The following is a 21469-nucleotide window of genomic DNA, read 5'->3' on the forward strand; positions in this document are numbered from 1 at the left end:
TAGGACAATAGAGTCTCGTCCTTTAAGGACCCATAGTTTCCTTATCAAAATCACTTTGTGCAATTTGCTCTTAAAATTTCTAAATTTATATATTATTATATATTTGACGATATTTGACTTGAATTATCAAGGACTTTTGGAATGAATCCTGGAACAAAATTTGTATCAGAGTATTTCTGGAGCAGGAGTCCAAATTTTACTTTTTTTTGGGAACAATAAGATATCTCTTGGAATTAAATCCAAGGTTATTAAGCAGGAGTCAAAATTTTACTTTTTTTTTGGGAACAATAAGATATCTCTTGGAATTCAATCCAAGATTATTAAGCAGGAGTCAAAATTTTATTTTTTTTTGGAACAATAAGATATCTCTTGGAATTAAATCCAAGGTTATTAAGCAGGAGTCAAAATTTTAATGGATTTTAATGGATATAAAATTAACATGAATCACTTTTTTTGGTAGAATAATGGCGATGGTTAGATTAAGTGAATTAAGGAGCTGAACTCTCTCCGGATGCGTCATGGGATGTAATCCTTTCACAACAGGAAAACAAGAATTCATTGGCATTTTTTTTCTCTTTCTCTCTTTACCACAGCTTCGAGCACTCCAACGCACCTCCCTCGTGGACTAAACTCACATTTGTGATCTGTCTCTGAAATTCTGTCCCTCAATTCCACCACATCAATTGAGATTTCACTTATACATTGGAAATACAATAATATGAGAATTATCTGAAAGATTGTCTAGAATTAATCCAATCTTTCTTTAAATATACCAGGAAAGTTTAAGAATTGGTCTATGTTTCACCTTTTTGGATATTGATCTGTGGCCAACTGTTTTTATTTGAATTAGTGGTCGAACATTTCAATTCTTTGTGGCAGTTACTGATCTTCCTACCTCTCTCAATCATACCAGATTTCATGTAATCGTCTCAGCAACGCTATTTGCTGTTCTGAATGGATTACAACCCCAATGCATCTGGAGGGAGTTCAGCTCCTTAATTCATTTGAACGGGGAAAACTTTGTTGCATAGAAGAAAATATTGACCACCTGAAACAGTGAAGACACTTCACTGTTCGTTAGCTTGTTTTTATGTACTACAAATTCTTTCTTTTTCCACAACCTGTATTATCACAAATTTATTTCTGCAGAACTGTACTTGAATATTCCTTTAACCCTTTCAGGACGATTGGGTCACCGGTGACCCAAAAATGAAATTTTTCCTACGGTCGTCCAAAGTTGTATTTTAATCTAAAAAGTCAGAAAAAGTGATTTTTTCTGACCCCCGATTTTTAACCTTCTCGTCCTTAACTCTTTCGCGTCTTTAGGGTAATGTCATGACTCGGGGGAAAAAGTTTTTTTTGGGTATTTACATTAATTGAAATCTATCTGTTCGTGCACGACATTATAATAGAAGGATGTGAGATTCTTGGCTCATTTTCTCAAGACTCCAGTTAGATTTCAATTAATGTAAATAGCCAAAAAGAAACTTTTTTCCCCGGGTCATATATGACCCTAAAGACGCGAAAGAGTTAAATGGTTAAAGAGTTTTCTTTCTGGTATCCTTGTACTACAGTAGATTGTTGGTTGTATCAGCAACTGAGCTATCTGCATTTCCTTTGTGTTTGCATCTGTTGTAAACCATATCGCTTCGTTGTCGTTTGTAAGTAATGCAGACACAAAGGAAATGCAGATAACTCAGTGACTGGTACAACTGATGGTATGTAAGGGATGAATATGGTACAAGGCAAAAGCAGGTGTATTTTTATTTGTGAATCTCACATTTAAAGATGACGTCTGGGAGTACTGATAGATTACTTCTGTTTATTTGTTTTTGAGCGATGTGCGGTACTGCTAGAGACCTCTACAAATTGGGAGTAATTCTCGTTAAAAATTGCGTTTTTGAAGAAAATTGTCCACAGTGTAGTTGAAAACCTCAAAATACTATCAAAAATACAATTTTTGAAGAAAATTACTTCCAATGTGTAAAGGCCTGAACTCAGACTTTCTTTATGATCTATTAAGTTACTCATCAGAAATACTAACTGTTTCTTATCGATCGATTGTAATTATATCCAGGATTGTACTAATATGTCTTCTCACAAATGAAATCCATATTTTTATTTGGAGAACGTTTACAACAGGTTCTGAAAACGCTGAGTAGTTTGTAATAAGTTAATCCAATGTTTAATATAGTAAAGGAAATAAGATTCCTCCGATCAAATTTTAAAAAAATTAAAGAAAGTCTATATTTGACACTTCCATTTCAGTTACAGAATTAAAGATACAGTAGAGTCTCGCTATAGTCCATATTTGGTTTCAAATTTGACACTTGGGTCGCACTATAGTCCATGTCATTTTTTAAAATTATCAACGATTTTTAGTATTGAAATTGCTCGACGGCTTCCACTTTCTTTGCGATTGTGGTACTTGGCCTTGCTCTCTTCATTGTGGATCACAATTATCACAACTACTTAATGAAGTTTGCCAAAAATATTAAAATAATTATGCATGTCGCATACAAAAAACATAACCTAACTTAAAATCAGTGTTTTGAAATCAACGGTCGATAAATTGTGGACTATAGAGCGATGGCCTATAGCGAGACTCTACTGTAATACTAATAGACATAAAAAATCTTAATATTATTTTCTTAAAATGAAAAATAAAAAAAATCTGTCTTCTATCTTCTATCAACAAAATTTTTATATATTTAGAAAAAGTGTTTTCCATTGCACTGCTATCTTTCGACAGATAAACAATTTTTACAATAAATTACCTACGGCCGGTAAAAAATAAGTCCATGTAAAAATTCATTAATCTTGTGTGCTTCAGTTGCCCATCGTGCTTCCTGACATTCCGCTGGTGTTTTTTTTCCTTGGGTGTTTGGATTTTTCTTTGTAAAACTACGCCTCGGTGGATGATTAATCGTGAATTAAATTAGTGGTGTGGACACAAGAAAACACGCTCAACCATGGCAAAGATGGCTTTTCAGCACCAGGCGGGCACGGCGATGGAGTGCCTGAGTATCCCCATCACGCTGCACAAGGAGCAGGACATTGATGAGGAAGGGCGTGAAATCCTCAAGTGCGGCTTTAAGATTGGGGGCGGAATCGACCAGGACTACAAAAAGAGCCCTCAGGGATATACAGACAATGTGAGTATTTGTTCATAAAGTACTTTGGGTGGAGTTATCAGCCGGGCTTTGCAAGGCTTTGTAATCCAGAGGCTAAGGCCAAGGCCAAACGGTGTGGGACACCTACTTTTGGGTCTTGAGTGAATTCCTCAGAAGTCTTCCGCGAAAAGTTAATACGATTTTAATTTTAATGAAGTCCTTTCAACTAACACTGAAACTTATTTTTTCGGTTTATGTCGAGAGGGAATCCTACAATTTTTTATTGTTTTCGAGGTTTCGGATATTTACGGTTTACTTTGTTTTCCGATCAGCCAGTCACATTGACCGCTCGTCGACGATTAAGTGATCTGTCACTTTAAGTTTAATCGTTAATCCGACTTCCGACTTATTAACCCCATGGTTCTGATACGTTTGAAAAGTTTGTAGAGTTCCCAAAAAGTATGAAACGGTTTTAGGTACAACAGGGTTGTAACGTAACTTGTTCACCTCTAAACGATTTTATTGAGCTTGATATTAGTCCGTACGCCACTTCTATAATTATTTCTTTTATACGTTTTGTTTTTAAGGTCAAATATAATTTAAAGGCGAGTTTGAAGGTCGGAATAGGGCATCCCAGAAAGCCTAGCGTACAATAGGTTTAGTAAAGTTTAAAAGTTCCGCAGAACGGGATGTAGTTATTAGGAGCAGGGATAATGAGAACTTTATGTCAAATAACGTAATCCTTTATCCTAACATTGTCCGTATTGGATCTACTCCCCTTTTGGTTGCTTCTTTAGCCCTTTGGTGCTGAATGGTGGCGTTTAGCGTGAGGGCGTGTTTGGCCTGTCGTCTTGTTTTTCTCTCATAATTCCTTCGCTACATTCCTATACTTCTTTGAGGTTTTTCTACTGACCGTGTTTAATTTTTAATTTTTGCTCCTTCATTCTTAATTTTTCATATTTCACATTTCATATTACACATTTTTGACTTCTTTACTATCCCCAGTAGCGAAAAGATGTCTTACATAAGCCTTACATGATAGTGCATGTAAGCCTTACAAATCACTATCGCTTATATGGAGGTTTAACATGGTATAACCACACTTTTGTCACTTACGTAAGCCTTACAAAGCATAAGAAAGCTATTGGATGCATTTTTATGGTTTTTAAGGATACCTTACATAAATACACAAGTAAAGCATTTGTAAACAAATTCTGTAAAACTATAGTAATAAATACTTGTAAGCCATAAGAATTGCATTCATGTAAAGCATTTCAGAAGGCAAAAAATATTCAAGGTAAGCCCTAAAAAGGACCAACTTGTAAGTCATACGTCAAACTATCTTTTACGGACGTTTAACATTGTATAACTACTTTTTTGTCACCTAAGTAAGCCTTAAATATAAGGCCGACGAACGCTTTTCATGAAAAGCATTCGTAGAAAAAGTTGAGAGAACTCACTCATTAGAGAACTCACTTCAGAATATGATCACAAGTATCATATTCATAATCATTCATCTTAACAGTAGGTTTTAGTTAAAAACAAAACCCCACTGATGAATAGAAATAAAATATTTCACCTGAACCTTTTGTATCAGAACTCCGGTGTAGCTCGCATGAATTATATCTTTAAAGTGAAAATTTCCAGTAAGCCATTCGTAAGGCATACTTATGTCTTACATGATAACGTATCCTTCATAGAACTTACATGATGATTAATATGCATACAATACATAGTAAAAAGTAAAACTTTCATAATGATTTATTTGTAGAAGAAGAGAAAAACTTACATCATGTTGTATTTATGCCTTATATGACAGTATAAACTTTCATATACCTTATTTCTAAGTTTTATGAGAGCAAAACATGGTAAAGCTTTAAATAGTTTACGTGTTGATTAAAAGAAAGCTTTATATCTTACGTTACTTAAGCCTTACATGATGGTGTACCCTTTCAATTACCTTACTTGTTATTATTACGAAAGCAATACATAGTAAAGCTTTAATATGTATTGCATGTTAATTGAAAGAAAGCCTTACACTGTGACTTATTTATTCCTTACATGACAGTGTATACTTTCATATACCATACATGTTAGTTATTTTGAAAGCAATAAATTTGTAAAGCTTTCACATGACTTAAATGTCGTTTAAAAGTAAGGCTTACACGGATCCTTACAATCACTATCACTTACATGTAAGTTTTACTCTCGCTACTGGGTGGGTACACCACTCCTGTCGCTACTTGTCACCTTCGAATATAACGGACATTGCCACAGTGAGGTTGTAGAGAACGACCCTACTTTACTGTGTTGGCATGTTTACTTACACACCTCTTTTGGGGATTTGGGCCCTATGAAAGGACTCTTGATTCCGAGTTTTGATGACCTCTCCGTAATCTCATTTCCTGAGATATTTGCATGCCCTGGAACTTAAAAGAAAGTAATCATATTTCATTTAGAGAACTTACTGAGGTAGTACTTTGCTTCCGTTTTTATAAGTAAAGAATCAGTTGCTTGTTGCTTCCTCTGCTTTAAAACTCCTTTGCTGTTCGATGCAATATCCTTCATTCCTGTAAGTGATTCAGAAGATAATGTAACCCTGAGGCAACAACAAGGAATGAGTGAAACACGGAATTTTGACCTGGTACTTATTCCCTAGTAGTCCTTGCCAACGTTTTGGGGTTTGATGACTTCTTCTTCAGATTTGGGAGTAGAAAGGTGGGAAAGGGTATGATGGAACCGGTTTACTATTGGACGAAATGGATATTACGATGATCATACTGGGAAATCAGGAATCAGAATCGGTTTAAATCGGTTATTAAACAGTAAACTTAGAAGAAAAAAACAATGGCGAAGGAAAAATTTCCAGAATGCTAGACCTTAGAATCTTCCATGTTCTTACAGGGCATTTACGTGACGGAAGTCCATGAAGGTAGTCCGGCTGCAAAGGCAGGCCTTCGGATCCATGATAAGATCCTCCAGTGCAACGGCTATGACTTCACAATGGTGACCCACAAGAAGGCTGTCAGCTACATCCGGAAGAATCCTGTGCTGAATCTCCTAGTGGCTCGCAAGGGAGTCACCTCTACGTAATTCTGTGCCACAAATCATCATTCACTCGCACTTTCCCACAAATCCCCTCACAAACATACATTCTGCCAAAAGTCCTGCTCCCCATTTTTCCTCCATTATTGCTGACTTGCAGCTCACTTTTTACACTCATCATTCCAAATATTTTAGATATTGCATTTTATGTGATAAGAGATTTTTTATCAAAGTGTACGAATTATTATTGATTTTACAAACAATTTAAATACATGTTTTCACATGCCATAACTTACCATGCCTTTTTATACCAAAGAACTCTGTGCCCATTGTCCAATATCTGTCGGAAGTCCAGGATAGGTTTTTGTTGCTTCTGCAATCTGTCCAAATGTCAATACTAATCGATACATTTGAAACTCCTTCTGAATCTTTGCTCCTTGGCCAATTGGAGCAATTAGTTCCTGCTGAGCTATAAATTCAAAAGCCTTGAACATGGCATTTCGGCTCCAGTGTTGCACAGACTTTGTGCTGTTGGCAAACTTTACGAAGCGATCGTAAATCATCTCAAAATTGAAGGGATCACGATCATAGATCTCACAGTGATGCTTCATGGAGATTATAAGGCAGAACTCCATCACAGAGAGATCTCTGAGAATGAGAATCTTCTCATCCGCAAGATACTTCTTCATCACGCTCAGAACGTCAGTCTCATTGAGGATTGGTTTGTGAGGGGAAATCATTGATATGATCTCCATCAGGAAGGTTTTGAATGCCTGTTCAGAGATGTCGATCTCGTACATTGCTTTCAGGCAACGCCGGATCTGAAAATCCCAAAAATGGATATTCAGAACCATTCAGAATATTGCATACGATGATACGATAGTGTCATTATAAAGCTTGGGATCGTACGAAGCATAGGCACTTTCCCGTATTCCAAAGGAGTTTTTATTGTACAAAGTATCTGGTTATTTTATTTGTCAAAGATATTATGAAGTAAAAGTGACTAAGGTTAACCTAACCTAAATTATTTAAAATAGCCTGATTCCCTTTTGCTTAAGATGTCTTTTTTTTTTTTTTGAAAAATTAGGGTAAATTAAGCTAATTCAAAACCTGCTTCAAATGGAAATTTTTCGCTCCTCTAAATGGAAACGTCACTGTTTACATGATAAATACAGTACTAAATTACTATATTTATAAATTTTCTATACCTCAGTTTCATTATTTAGTTAATTTTGCTCCAAATAAAGCGAAAATCCATTCATATTCACACATTTTAATTTGTTAATTTCTCAGAAAAATTAAAAGTGTACCTTTTCACCATCGAATTTTCATAGATCGACCATGTTTTCCAATGAAAAACAAAATAAAGTGACTGTTGTTCATTCGTTTTGTTTAACATTTATGTCATATTTCTGGCTAATTTTATTTAAATTAAGTGCTAATCTCTATTGTTAAAGGTACGTGAAGTTTTCAAATGAAATAATTACCTATTTCGTGAACAAAGAGTGTTTTTCTGAAGTGTCTGCAAATGCTTCAATAGGAAACACCGGAAATATGATTTTTTTGGAGAGATTTTCTTATTGTTTTAGATGGGAAAGGAGAAAAGACCAGGAATAAGAACAAATCGTACCCTCAAGAGCAACTCAACAAGGTTTTGGAAGCCTTTCGTCGCGGTTTCACTTACACTGTTTGTCTCCAATTAGAAACTTTCCCTTGTCTCCATTTGGATTAATTTGTTTCCAATAGCAGCATTTTACACTCGCGTATTTTTCTTGTTTTTAAGAAGTTTTCAAATTATATCTAAAGAATTTTCACTAAACAGTAACATTCTAGAAGAGCCAAGGAGCAAATTCATGTAATTCTCTTCAGAAAAAAATATGAACTTAATGTGTTGAATCTTCTGTCAAAGTTAAAGCGTCTAGAAATGGTTCTAATGGTCTGGAAATGGTCTAGATCCTTATCTTCTTTTATTACTTGGACAACCTTTCGAAACTTGTTGGCTCCTTGCTCAGGTTTTTTTTTCTTTTTTTATCATGTTAAATGTTATACATTGTAGATCTGAGGAAGGAGCCAACAAGCTCCGAAACGTTGTCCAAGTAATAAAGGAGGAGAAGGATCTAGATAAAAATCCGTGTTCTTTATAACTTTAATTGCAATTTTTTGTATCAAAAAATTTTTTTTAACTGCTAATTGACTGATTTTAAAATACAATAATTGTTTTAAGAAAATCACAGAAGTAATCAAACTGAATCGTTCGCTTTTGTCTGTATTATACTTTTCGTTTTGAAAACTTTTAGAATATCTCATGATTTTTGGTTAGAATTCGATGAAATTGAAAATTTTAGGTTAGACTGAACGGACTGAACCTTAAATTCAAAAATATTCTCTTTTATAAATTAGAGAACATGCTTTTTGGAGATTTTTTAAAATCTGAAACTAAATTAAGTCCCATAAGGGAAAATCTATTTCAAGTAAGAATTACTCTAACTTAACCATATTTTTTGGGTAATAAATTTTCTGTTCCTGAAAAGGAAGATTTTTTATTGCAAAAGAATGAAAAAGTATGTTAATGCCCAAATTCATTACGAAAATTGCAACATTACGGAATTTTAAACAGCTAAAAACTTTGTATAAAAGACGTCCCAAGGTTTTTGAGGTTATGTTTAATACAATCCACCAATTAAAAAAAACTTAGTCTAACAAGTTAATGAGGGAATTAGAATTTTCGAATAAAATCCAAGAGTTTTGCTAGGAATTGGGATGTTTACAAAATTTCTAATTAAAATGACATTTTTAATTTAAAATAAATTAATTTTTGTGGTTAGAATTTATTGAAATTTTCCGGATGTTTAACAAAGAAAAGAAAGCGGATAGTTGCATTGACTTTTCAGATGTTTCAACTTTAAGTAACAATAAATCTTTAATTAAACTTCGAAGCTGCAAGGTTAGTTTGAAGTTTTTTTATGTTAAGCCAAATATAACCTCGAATTTCAAAATAAGCGAATTAGCAAGGAAGACAATCAGGGCCTTTTTGTGAAAGGCTACAGTTAGTATACAACATATCAATAAAACACTAAATAATAAAAAAATAAAATAAAATTAATAAATAAAAACACTTTGGAATATTCAGGTAAATTATAATGTAACCTAAAAAAAATTATATATTTTGAACTCAAATTGCCGATAATAATAAAACTTGTAATAATTTTAGTAAATGTACAAATTGATGATCAAAATTAAACTCAGATGAAAGTCTTTGGATTTGGATCTTTTTCTTGCTTTGATTTCTTGAGGTTAGGTTTATCATAACCTTACATTCACAATGACTACTGTTTATTTCAAAATAATAAAAAGAATATCTACATCTCAGTACAGAATATTAAAGAAATAGATTAGATTTGAAATTCAAAACTGAAAGAGTCAGAAGTTAAATAAATAATTTATCTGTGAGTTTTTGAGGTTAGCATATTTAGAGGTTATTCAAAATGGTGAGAATATCATAACCTAACTTTTGCAATAACCGAATATTCATGCTGAAAATAGAAAATCTTACCTCTTCTTTCGCTGAGAGATCCTGAATATGCTTATTCCAGTCTTGAATCCACTTCCCGGAAACTTTGCAAGGGGTCTCATCAAGTTTGAGCCTCAGAAAGTTGAATTCACAAGGATTATCATCCTCAAGATGTCTCCTGGCATTCACAGGGAGATTTTTCTTTGTCGGAAGCATGAGATACTCCCTGAAGGATGAGATTCTCCGTTCGGGATCATTAGATGTGGGAAAGAGGAAGAACTGCCGATGAGAGAAGCGAGATTTCACTCTTTTCTCCAGCAATTCCATCACGTCCATCCGACAAGTTGTTCCCAAAACACAAACTGGCACCTGAGGAGACTGACTCACATCGAAGAGATTGTACAGGAGGGTCTGATTGTGATGGGAACAAAAGAGATCAAACTCTTCCAGGAGGAAGATAACGCTCTTTGAATGCTTCTTGTCTCCTCTCCTCAGGGAAGACAGCAAGAATTCGAGGTTCTCTGCAAAAGAACCAAATACTTTTCCATCAACGGTGTTCTCTAGCTTCAATTGGACAGCGATAGAAGCCAGAGCGAGCTTGTCATCTGTGTGGATCAATCCATTGAGGTACACGATCATTGTATTTTCAGTAAACCAATTCTCTCCCAAAAGATCCATCAGGATCGAAGCAATAAGCTGAAATTAATTAAATTTAGATCCTTTGCCAATTTAGGTAATTCCCTTTAACTTACTGTTGTCTTCCCAGAGCCTCTCTGACCGATGAGAATGGCAGAATTTGACTCCCCATCGCCGGCAACCTTCCGGAAAAGTTCTTCAACTTGACGCCTCTGCTCTTCATGCCCAGAAATTGATGTTTTACTGTTCATCAGTGCATTTTTCAGGTACTTCCTTGTCAGGAGAGCTTCTTCGTGCATTTGTTCACTATTTCCTTCACTATTATTTTTGGATATCATGATTTATATTTAAAAAATAAAATAAAAAAGAAAAAACGATGGCTGTCAAAGTGTCGCTCAAACTGCAATTTTGGCGGGAGAACTGAGCGACAAGGTTAAGGCAACCAAAATGCAATTTTTTCGCTTGTTTTTAAAAATTCTTCACTGAAATGCAACTACTGAAGATTTTCAGTAAATTCAGAGGAGTAGAAAATCAGGAAAATTCTCCAGAAAGTATTTTAAAAATTTTATTTCTGTTGAAAAACATCGATTACATTGAGGTTATGTTTTCTGCAACTTTATCTCCATTCGTCAGATGGCGCAAACTCCAGAACCGCGCCTTTTTTTCGAAAAAAATGAGGTTAAAATACCGGTCATTTTATCTGCTGATAAGAGTTTTTTATAGAGGCTTCTTCATTGATAATAAAACGAGCGCATTTGTCTTGTCGTATTGCTCTTGGACAAATCGACATTCCCAGAAATCCATTAATCTTTTCGTTGTCTGCCAGGTAATCAGGTAATTATTGTGATAAAGTTTCCGGTGAAATGTTTAGGAAGTCCGGAAGAAAGGCCGGAACTTCTGGGAATAAAATAAAAAATTTGTGATATCGAGATATTTGTGGTTGTGCTAAAAACTGCCCACGTATTCATTTTATTTAGGTAAGACGTGGACATTGCAATGAGTGGAGATAGTGAAGGTGCTGCTCCGGATCTGGGCAAATTGAAGGATTTCCTCAACAAGAGAGACTTCAAAATGCCCAAAATGGAAGAAATTATGAAGGTATTGGATCAGATGAACATGCCTGAGGAGGAGAAGGAAAAACTAAGAGCGAACCTTCTCAATAATAGATTGACTCCACGTCCCAATTACCTTATCTTTATCGTCACGGTTGCGCTCGTGCTCCTGATCTTCGGTGAGTATATGAAGATTAATTTGTTTATGATTTCAATACGCACTCAATATTTGGGATTATGTTTCGGTAATAAGTGGAATTTGATAACTTTGCTATGGATTATGAAAAGAACATTTTTTTTTAAAGCCTCTATGGCTTGATTCGCTTGATCATTGGACAATTACGATATCTCATTATTCGTAAGATCGTAACCATTTGTATATTTTAGCAGGGGCCTCTCGACATTTCATTATTCCATACGTTTTTGCATAGAGACACTGAAGACTATTGGCAAGTTTTTTCCTAAAGAAAATTGAATTATCAGTCTGATATATTTCGAAATCTTGTATTAAAAGCTATCTAGAAATAATAATTTCATAATGTTCGCCGAAAGAGTATAAGAACTACGAGCAAATTTGTTTAAGTCGTGGTGCAATATCTGCAAAATTTTTACAAGGAAAACTGAAAGATAGCTTCACTTTTTATTAGTCTTGATGGGTCCCTGATTCTGGTGAATAATTTTTATTAGAGTTTAAACAAACTGCTTCGTTTGTAAACAGTTATAACCTGTACTACTTCTGATGCTGAAAAATGAGAAACTTAAAATAGATGGCGCTAATTTAATGTTTTCAATTGTTGCATTTTTCAAGTCTTTTTATTCAATTTTATGCAAAATAAATGAACTGAAATTTTTCTATGTGGTATTGTTGCAAAGGCCTTGAAATTCCTTATAATTTACCTGAATCTGTAATTTTCTGGATCTCCATAACTATAGAAAAATTCACAAAAATTGTTTTCGTAATGGTAGGCTTGTAGCCATATTTTTTTGGTTTAATTTGAACAAAATGAGTAGGGGGAGTTGGGTACCTTTGAAATTGGAATTTTTCACCTATGTTTAAGTGGAACTTTGCCATATCATAATGTAATTTAGCTTCTCAATCTGTTTGTGCAGCTAAATTATATCACGATAAGGCTCAATTTATTTAAAAATAGGTGAAAAAACCCAATTTAAAAGGTGCCCCACTTCCCCCTATTGGTCAAAATATCTAGAATTATTGTATGATTCTAGAACCGTTTGAAACCGAACAAATGTCGAATGAAACTTGTAGGTAATTGTTAAAAACTCTACCTGAACAAACTTATTTTGACAGTGTTATCACACTTGCACATTAAAATTTTAATATGATTCACATTAATTGTCGCTGGTGAGAGTCCAAATGTGTAATTTGTGTATTTGAATCATTTTATATTCAAAATTTGATCTATTTGTTGACAAAAAGGTAGACTTGGCCCGCTAAATTTGATATAAATTGATTTATAGCATTAATGCGATTTTCTCTTTAATTTTTTAATGTGAAAAATATTTATGCTTTAGGTAAATTTAAACTTATTTTTGCAGGCCAAGTCCACTTCTTTATCAATAAATGGAAAAACCCCAAATATTAAATGACTCAAAGACACAAATAACATATTTTGACGCTCACAAGTGACAATTAATGTGAATCACATTAAAATTTTAATGTGCAAGTGTGATAACGCCGTGACGTTTTTTCGGTTTCAACGGTTTTTGCACAGCTCTGTCTAGTCCATCCTCATTTTTTTTAATTGTGTAACTTTAGCAGAACCGACGAGTAGTATTACATTTTCAGAGTGGAAGGCATATTTCTAGTGCGATTTGGACAAATTGACATTTTAGGGACGAATCAGACACCGTGGTGTCCCAAAAATTAAGACTATTTTTTCGGACTAGAGGACAAAATAACTTTATATACAATAAAAAAAGTGTTCGTTTTTGGGACACAAGTGTCCCACTCGTCCTTAAAGGGTTAGGGGAAAGCGCGCTACCTTCGGACGATTTATGCTTCGAACACATTATTTTTTCAATGTGTTGCAAATGAATTTAGCCCATTATAAAATTAAATTTTAATAGCTAGTCTAATGCCTCAAATTTTCAGAAAACAGCTATGGGTGTAATCCATAAGAAACCTGGAGAAAAAATTGAATTGTTTGAAGCTTCAGTTGTCCGAAGGTAGCGCGCTTTCCCCTACACAGAAAAAAAAATACTTTGTAAAAATGTTCGTAAATGTTTGTGAATTCCTATGGGGGAGTTACGAAATTCACGTGAATCGTATAACCCACAAACAAGTTCGTAAAAGTTTGTACTTTTTTCACAAACATTGTTCGTAACATGATCATTTGACGAGCATTTTTTGTACTTTTACAAACATTTGTTCGTAAATGTTCGTAAACACACAAAAAATGTCCGTAAAATTTTGTCATTTGTTTGTTTTATTTTTTTTTATCTGACGAATATTTTACGAACATTTACGAACAAATGACAAAATTTCACGAAAATTTTTTGTGTGTTTACGAACATTTACGAACAAATGTTTGTAAAAGTACAAGAACTGCTCGTCAAGTAATCATGTTACGAACAATGTTTGTGGAAAAAGTACAAACTTTTACGAACTTGTTTTTGGGTTATACGATTCACGAGCATTTCGTAACTCCCCCATAAGGAATTCACAAACATTTACGAATATTTTTACAAAATATTTTTTTTCTGTGTAAGTATATTAATAAAATAGGTTCTAAGCTACACTACAGATCTTTTTAATTTAAAAATGTGATCGTATTGCAGTTATGGCACATATTTAAGACGCTATTGATTTCCACAAAAATTAATAGGCGTGATTATGTAAGAATCTCACCTAATTAAACAAAATTTTCTGGCATACAGTTCTGTCTCTTTATATGCACACTCTCTATATGCACAGGTTTTGTGTCGGTTGCATTCAAAATCAATTTGTTTACATTTTGACAAAGTAATAAAGAAAATTATTTTCTTGGTAACTAATTTTTCTCGTTTTTAATTATCTTAATTTTATTTTTTCTGTCTCATATTATAGTTAAAATAACACGGGGAATTATAGAACAATAAAAAATGATAATGTTTTAAAAGAAAGAAAAAAAACCGTTGGGAATTTCAAAAAAAGTTGTGCATATTCAGAGAGAGAACTGTCAAAAAAAGTACCCAAACTGTGCATATAGCGAGACAGCACTGTATGTTTAATTTAACGCTGAAAATGAAGAAAAAATTATTGTTATAGAAATAAATGATAATGAAACTGAAGGTAAACGGATACATAACCGAGTAATAAAGAGGTTGCAGAAAATGTGGGTAAAAGTTGAATGATCCGAGATAAAGTTTAAAAAATAATACCTCTTCCAATGATCATAGCTTTAGTTCTAATTAAAAGAACTCCATCATCGCCATCATCGGTATGGCGATGTCACGATTTTCAGGGCATCACAACTCACAACCTTGTACTGTACGGCATTTCAATTCAGCTGAAAACATTATGCATTTTCAGCTGAATTCTGCCAACTTTAAAACGACACTTGCATGGCAGTGCCATTTCCATATACTTGGTTAGCACTTTTCCTTCGAAAACTGCTGACTGTTTAGCATATTTTAATTGAGCGACTCAGCAAAAACTAGCAAACTTAACAAAAAACTAAGATAGGTGTACTAAAGTCGAAAAAATGATCCACTGAACAACTGTAACTTTTAATATTTTTCTGCATAAGGGAAGAGTACCAGCGATCGGCAGTGTTCCTCGGATCGTTCCAACACAATTTAAATAAATTAGAAACAACAATACATTTTTTAGAGACTTTCTTTTTCAAAAGTAGCTTCACTGGTCCCTTGGAAAATCCATAGAAAGAATTCTTTTGGTACATCTTCGTAAAACACAGATAATATTAAAATATCGTCAGTACGCAAGAATTATCTGCCTCTAGGAATTCAAAATACAAGCAAAATATTAAAAAAAATATATATGCGTTAAAATAAACTTCCTGAGATTTTTTAAGTTTTCCTAATTAGATATTTGACCAATTTCAAAATATTAAATAAATTATTGATTCTAAGTATGAGAAGTGCATGGGAGTGCAGGAAGTGCTGGAAGTATTGCAGCATTTTCGGGAGTCTTCTGAAATGTTGGAAGTGTAAAGGGCTCTTCCATATAAATTTTGGAAGTGTCTGGAAGTGGTGTACACATTTTTACCCTAATATCTCCTCATTAATTTCGACAGTGAGAAAAAAAATTCTCAAGAGAATGTTAATTTCTTTTATTTAAGAAAACTCGTGAAAACAGCGAGTCAATTTTCCACAAATTTCCATAAAATTAACTTTTAGAAAATGACTCGAAAAACATTACAGTAGACTCTCACTCAATCGGCTCTTTCTCAATCGGGCGACAAATTTTGTTGACAATTTTTACGTTTAATTATGAAGGTAATTTGCTCAAATTCGCTGTAGTTCTTCCTATTTTATCGTGATTCTTTATAATTGAGTGTTTTTTGTGGAATTTACAAAGGCTTTGAAGCTCAATTCTATCGCTAAACCGGATGACATTTTGCCCCATATTCCCGATTGAGAGAGAGTCTACTGTATTACCCTTCTAGACAGATAAAAATAGTCTTCAGTACACAGGAAAAAAATATTTCGTTAGAATGTTCGTAAATAATGTTCATGAATTTCTACTGGGATATACGAAATGCTCGTAAATCGTAACTATAAACCACTAAAAAAAAGTCTGCAAAAGTTTGTACTTTTTCACAAATATTTTTCGCTATCTTGACGAGCATTTTTTGTTTTTTAACAAACATTTGCTCATACATTTTTGTTGCTCTGGCAAAAAATTACGAACAAATAACAATTTTTTTCAAACATTTTTGTGTGTTTACGAACATTTACGAACAAATGTTTGTAAAAGAACAAAAAATGATTGTCAAGTAATCATGTAATGAAAAACGTTTGTAGAAAAAAGGTACAAACTTTTACGAATTTTTAGTGGGTTATTATACGATTTACGAGCATTTCGTAAGTTCCCACTAGGAATTCAATTCACAAACATTTACGAACAATTTTAAGAAATATTTATTTTTGTGTAGAGTTTAGGATTCTAACACATTTCAATTTTCGTCAAAAAATGGTCTTTTGAAGGAAATTATTCGCAGTGCTGTAGGTGGAAACGTCAAAATGCTGTCAAAAATTCCATTTTTGACAAAAATTGCTTTCAAACTGTTGATGCCTTTACGGCGTTATCACACTTGCACATTAAAATTTTAATGTGATTCACATTAATTGTCGCTTGTGAGCGTCCAAATATGCTATTTGTGTCTTTGAGTCATTTAATATTTGGGGTTTTTCTATTTATTGATAAAGAAGTGAACTTGGCCTGCAAAAATAAGTTTACACTTACCTAAAGCATAAATATTTTTCACATTAAAAAATTAAAGGGAAAATCGCATTAATTTTTTGCATTAATGTTATAAATCAATTTATATCAAATTTTGCGGGCCAAGTCTACCTTTTTTATCAACAAATAGATCAAATTTTGAATATAAAATGATTCAAACACACAAATTACACATTTGGACTCTCACCAGCGACAATTAATGTGAATCATATTAAAATTATAATGTGAAAGTGTGATAACACAGTTGTAGAACGATTAATTTCCTATAAGAATGTGCGGATTATTGTTCTCAAAAAGGAACATTTTCTATAGACAGACAATATGTTGGGAAGAGTTGTTGGCTTAGTTTACAGAAAATTTTTAAAAATATTTGTTTTTTCAAGAATTGAATTACGTTTCCCTAGGGTAAGTGTGCCAAATTCCAGCCAGCTTGCAATTTCGGCCACCTTTTTTGTTCCTCGAATTTCCATGAACTTTTAGATTTTACGTACTCTAGAGATTATACAATGCAAAAGAATAACAAAAAATGTAGCTTCGACAAACGAAATGACGTGAAAAAGATATAGGAAGAATTCCCGAAGGGCAAGGAACTATGAGAATGAAGGTGGCCGAAATAGGACACCGAAGCTATATTTACATTTTTATTCATTTTAAAATGTATTAAGAATGATTTTAGAGTAAATAAAGACGGTAAACTCTTTACAAGGTTCCAAGCAACACTCTTTCAGAAGAAAGAATGAAAAAAATCAATTTGTATTAAAAATATTACATTTCAAACTTGAGACTTTGACGCTTGCATGCAACTATGCCGAAATTTGGCACACTTACCCTATACTTTTTCATAATTTTAGATATATTTTTTTAATTTTGAAATACAGAAAATATTTTTAGGGATTTTAAAGTTTTTTTTTCTAATTCTATGACTAAACTGTTTTTACTATTTTTCTATATTTATCGTTATCGAAAACCAAGTTTTTAAACCTCCAACTTTCTTTTACATCGGAAGTTGAAGGAATTTACGCTAGGGGCGCCCAAAAATCATAATTTCAAAGTAATTTTAAAATAACGATCGACTAATTTACTGATGTATATCTCGCAATATGAAAGTAATTGCTTATACAGGAAGTTGCAGAATATTTCAAGAAATTTTGATAATTGCTCGAAAACAGATTATCCGCAAAACAATTTTTCAGTGAGATTTCTTCATTTTTCTCTTGACTTTCTTTCAATAAAATCAACAAAATTTCGTATAGATTCCTGGAAATAAAATTGTTATCGGAATTCCTGGCTGTTCGATAAGATTTTCTCCACCACGGACAGCCAGTTAAATTCACCAGCTCTCACGCAATCGCTTCCAGAGTCCAGTGAGAGTTACATCTCGCCACGCAAGAGCTCAAGATCGCGTATTTCGCGTTAGAAGATATAATTGCAAAAGTGCAGTAGATAAATACCGGACGAGGTGTGAAAACGCTTAGTTATTTCTCTATTTGTTTTTTTTTTCTCTATCAATTGTGTGTTGGAAATGGAGGAAACTGTACTAGAAATGGGAGTTAGTTTAGATGGGTCCGATCTTGATCGTGTCCAGAAGTACCTTGCACAGAAAGTTGGAAGTGCAAAGGCTGACCAGGTGACTGATCAACTGAAAAATTTAATTGATAAGGTGAAAGATCTCCCTGATGAGGAGAAAAAAGCCTATGTGCAAGAGTTCGGTGGGCGATTGAATACTGTTAAAGAGGCTGTTAAAGAGAAAATAGCCGAGAAAGTTCAATATGCAATTACAATTAACATCATAGTACAAATTCTCTTCTACGTCATTGTGGGATGTCTTATTCTCTGGGCTACTGGTTGGTTTTCACCGGTTTTTCGCATCACACTTACGAAATTCTTATCAAATTCTTACCTCATTTATTTCTTTTGCAGTTTTCATTGGGCGAAAACTCTACAAGACACTCACAGCAAAGGACAGAAAACAGGCTGAGAAGAAGAAATTGAAGGAAGAGAAGAAGGCAAAGCAGAAAGACGAGAGCAAAAATACCAAAAAGTCCAAAGGAGAAAGAGATAAGAGCAAAACGAAACAGAATTAATGTGCAATAAAATTTTTTTATCAAATAAACTGGCTCCCAAATTGTGGGGAAAATATCTCAGTCTTGAACCCTGGCATCGCATCAATCAAATGTAGATTAAAAAATCCTACAATCGCTCTTGAGATGAATTTATTAATTTATTTACCTAGGTACGTACACTGTTAGAAATAGTAAAAGATCGTACGAATTCAGGAATATCGCTGAGAAAATATTTTACAAATTGCTTATACCTGTTTAAGCCAAGAGGTAAGGTAGATGATGATACAGTTAGAACCGGTCGGTGCACAGATTATTGAAGATTTTTTTTATACAAATCGCATGGAAGTGCCGAGGGAGTATCACAAAAATGGTGTAGGGGAAACTGGGGTACCACCAAACACGGGGTAGCACCAAACTCTGCGATTTTTTAATCAGATATTCGACTTCAGAGAACAAGACTTATGGAAATTTATAGGCATTATAGGGATGCTTGTCCATTGAAGCAGGGGCCTCTCGACATTTCATTTTTCCATACGTTTTTGCATAGAGGCACTGAAGACTTTCGGCAAGTTTTTTCTTAAAGAGAATTGACTTATCTGTCTGATATATTTCGAAATCGTGCATTAAAAGCTATCTAAATATACATATTTCATAATATTCGCCAAAATTATACAAGAACTACGAGCAAATTTGTGTAAGTCGCGGTGCAATAGCTGCAAAATTTTTACAAAGAAAAGTGAAAATTAGCTTCACTTTTTATTAGGCTTGATGGGCCCCTGATTGAAGAAATGGTCGATATAGTCCAAGTAGTTTAGAACTAAAAATTAGTGTATGGTGGTACCCCGTGTTTAGTGGTGCCCCAGTTTCCCCTACACTATTCTCATTCTCATATTAAATCGATTAAATCTCACGATTTGTGCAATACATAATTAAAAAGATATGAGAATTAAATCTAGTATATTAAATGATTTAATAATTTGTTTTGTTCATGATAATAAAATAGAATAAGGAAAAAAACAGAAAATTTTGGTTTTAGACAGGAAGTGTGTCTGAATTCTGAAATAAATCTTTAAGTTAGGGCTTGAGTTATTATGTGTCAGCATTGTTTATATAAATATTTAGCAGGAAATTTATCAAAGGATAATGGGCAAAAATGTGCGAAGGCACATAATAACTAGGCGCATAGGTGGGATTAGGAGGAAAAACTGCCGAGACCTAGGACGATATCCGCCGGGTGTCCTTGTTACACTTACGACCTAAACCAAGATACGATTTAACGTAATTGAACTCAAAATTTTGAGTTTAACTGGTATTTTTTCTTTTTTGAAAATGTTAAAATTTGAATATTTTTTTTAAAAAATAAGCGCAAAAGTGGAAGCTCGACTTTTCAGGGAATGTAGTACTCAATGTTACTGATCAACAGTAAAATAATGAAAATTTTTGAGAATGGGGTTTTTAGAGAAAAATTAATTTTTAAATTTTTTCAAAAAAAAATTAAAAGACGGTTACAAAAAAAAACTTGGGCAGATAATACGAAAACTAGTATATCGCTTTAAAGAGTATAAAATTATCTTTCAAATAAAAAAAGAGTAAGAAGAAATCTCAACCCGTTCGCGAGATAGAGCATTTTGAAATATTTGCCAAAAATCTCAATTGACGAATGAAGCGCGAGACGCCATGTGTCTCCGGCCAGGAATTTTTTTTGGGCGAAAAAAAATAGGGGTATATTATTTTATCGTGTACTTTAACATATGTAAAATTCAAAAACATCTAAGACCATGAACCCGCGATTTGCGATTTTCTCGGTCGTCTTGAGATGGATCGGCCCCAATAGAGTTATTCTTGGTGATATCACAGTGTTTATATAAAATAAAGAACTCTGCGACGCCGTGTTACAAGTAGAGAAAAGTGAAGTGAAATCTTTAAGCAGAGTGTCGACCTAAATTTCGTGTTTTTGTATCATTCCATGGGCGATTTTTAAGAAATTAGTATTTTTGTTTTGAATCTTTTTACTCATATAAAACGTTTAATCGGTAATGCTTGTTAAGCAGAGCATACCATTTTCATTGTAACTTCTACAGTTTCTTGATAAATCAATAATATTTTTGTTGAGACAATGGAGACTATGCAGATTTCCAATGCAGAAATTCTGTCGAGAATCTGCAGAATTTCTCTAAATGTACTAGAATATACCGTTACAATTCAAAAAACCTCCGAGTAAAATCGGCAGGTAGAGCAATGATTCGACGGGTAATTATTATCAAAATAATGATCAAATTCCATTTTCATCAGTTTCTGACTAATTCGTCTCTCGGCTTAAGCCAAGAAACGGCTTAGATAGTGGGAAACTCATGAAAATTTCGTCAAACCATTTTTTATTATAAAACAGTTTAGCCGTCTCTCGGCTTAAGTCGTAAGTGTGTCTAGGACATAATGCGTCTTTTTTCAAAAGGTTCTGAGGATTAATTATTCGTTATATTTCAAAAATTCTAATAGGGCAAATAGATAACTTTAGTGACTCAAGTATTTCTCAACAAATGATACGCAAAGGAGAATAAGTGAGATTGTTAAGAATATCACCTATTTAATTTGTTGGGTAATCCGGGTAATCTAGCCAATCTAGC

General features: G+C 33.6%; 4 protein-coding genes across 5 annotated transcripts in view; 2 read left to right on the top strand and 2 right to left on the bottom strand.

Annotated features, from left to right (window-relative positions):
• The window catches only part of LOC129802577 (protein yellow-like), a 325562-nt gene that overhangs the window by 23381 nt on the left and 280712 nt on the right, over nt 1–21469 (bottom strand). The gene's annotated exons all lie outside the window — the stretch shown is intronic.
• LOC129802584 (tax1-binding protein 3 homolog) lies at nt 2837–6451 on the top strand. The gene is made up of 2 exons (XM_055848522.1): nt 2837–3155; nt 6018–6451. Exons 1-2 carry the CDS (start codon nt 2973–2975, stop codon nt 6204–6206), a joined length of 372 nt encoding a protein of 123 aa, XP_055704497.1. The 5' UTR covers nt 2837–2972; the 3' UTR covers nt 6207–6451.
• Nucleotides 4845–10711, bottom strand: LOC129802578 (origin recognition complex subunit 4). Its single transcript, XM_055848514.1, has 3 exons — nt 10422–10711; nt 9712–10365; nt 4845–6979 (listed from the first exon to the last, which is right to left on the bottom strand). The coding sequence occupies exons 1-3, from the start codon at nt 10641–10643 to the stop codon at nt 6464–6466; spliced, it is 1392 nt and encodes a 463-aa protein (XP_055704489.1). The 5' UTR covers nt 10644–10711; the 3' UTR covers nt 4845–6463.
• Nucleotides 11031–18921, top strand: LOC129802583 (uncharacterized). Of its 2 annotated transcripts, none has more exons than XM_055848520.1 (3): nt 11031–11139; nt 11283–11536; nt 18703–18921. In XM_055848520.1, the coding sequence occupies exons 2-3, from the start codon at nt 11302–11304 to the stop codon at nt 18864–18866; spliced, it is 399 nt and encodes a 132-aa protein (XP_055704495.1). In that variant the 5' UTR covers nt 11031–11139; nt 11283–11301; the 3' UTR covers nt 18867–18921. The 2 variants fall into 2 exon arrangements, with proteins under 2 accessions (XP_055704495.1, XP_055704496.1); XM_055848521.1 differs by having other exon boundaries at nt 11031–11131.

This window comes from Phlebotomus papatasi, chromosome 2 (genome assembly GCF_024763615.1).
Source record: "Phlebotomus papatasi isolate M1 chromosome 2, Ppap_2.1, whole genome shotgun sequence".
NCBI classification, from domain to species: Eukaryota; Metazoa; Arthropoda; class Insecta; order Diptera; family Psychodidae; genus Phlebotomus; species Phlebotomus papatasi.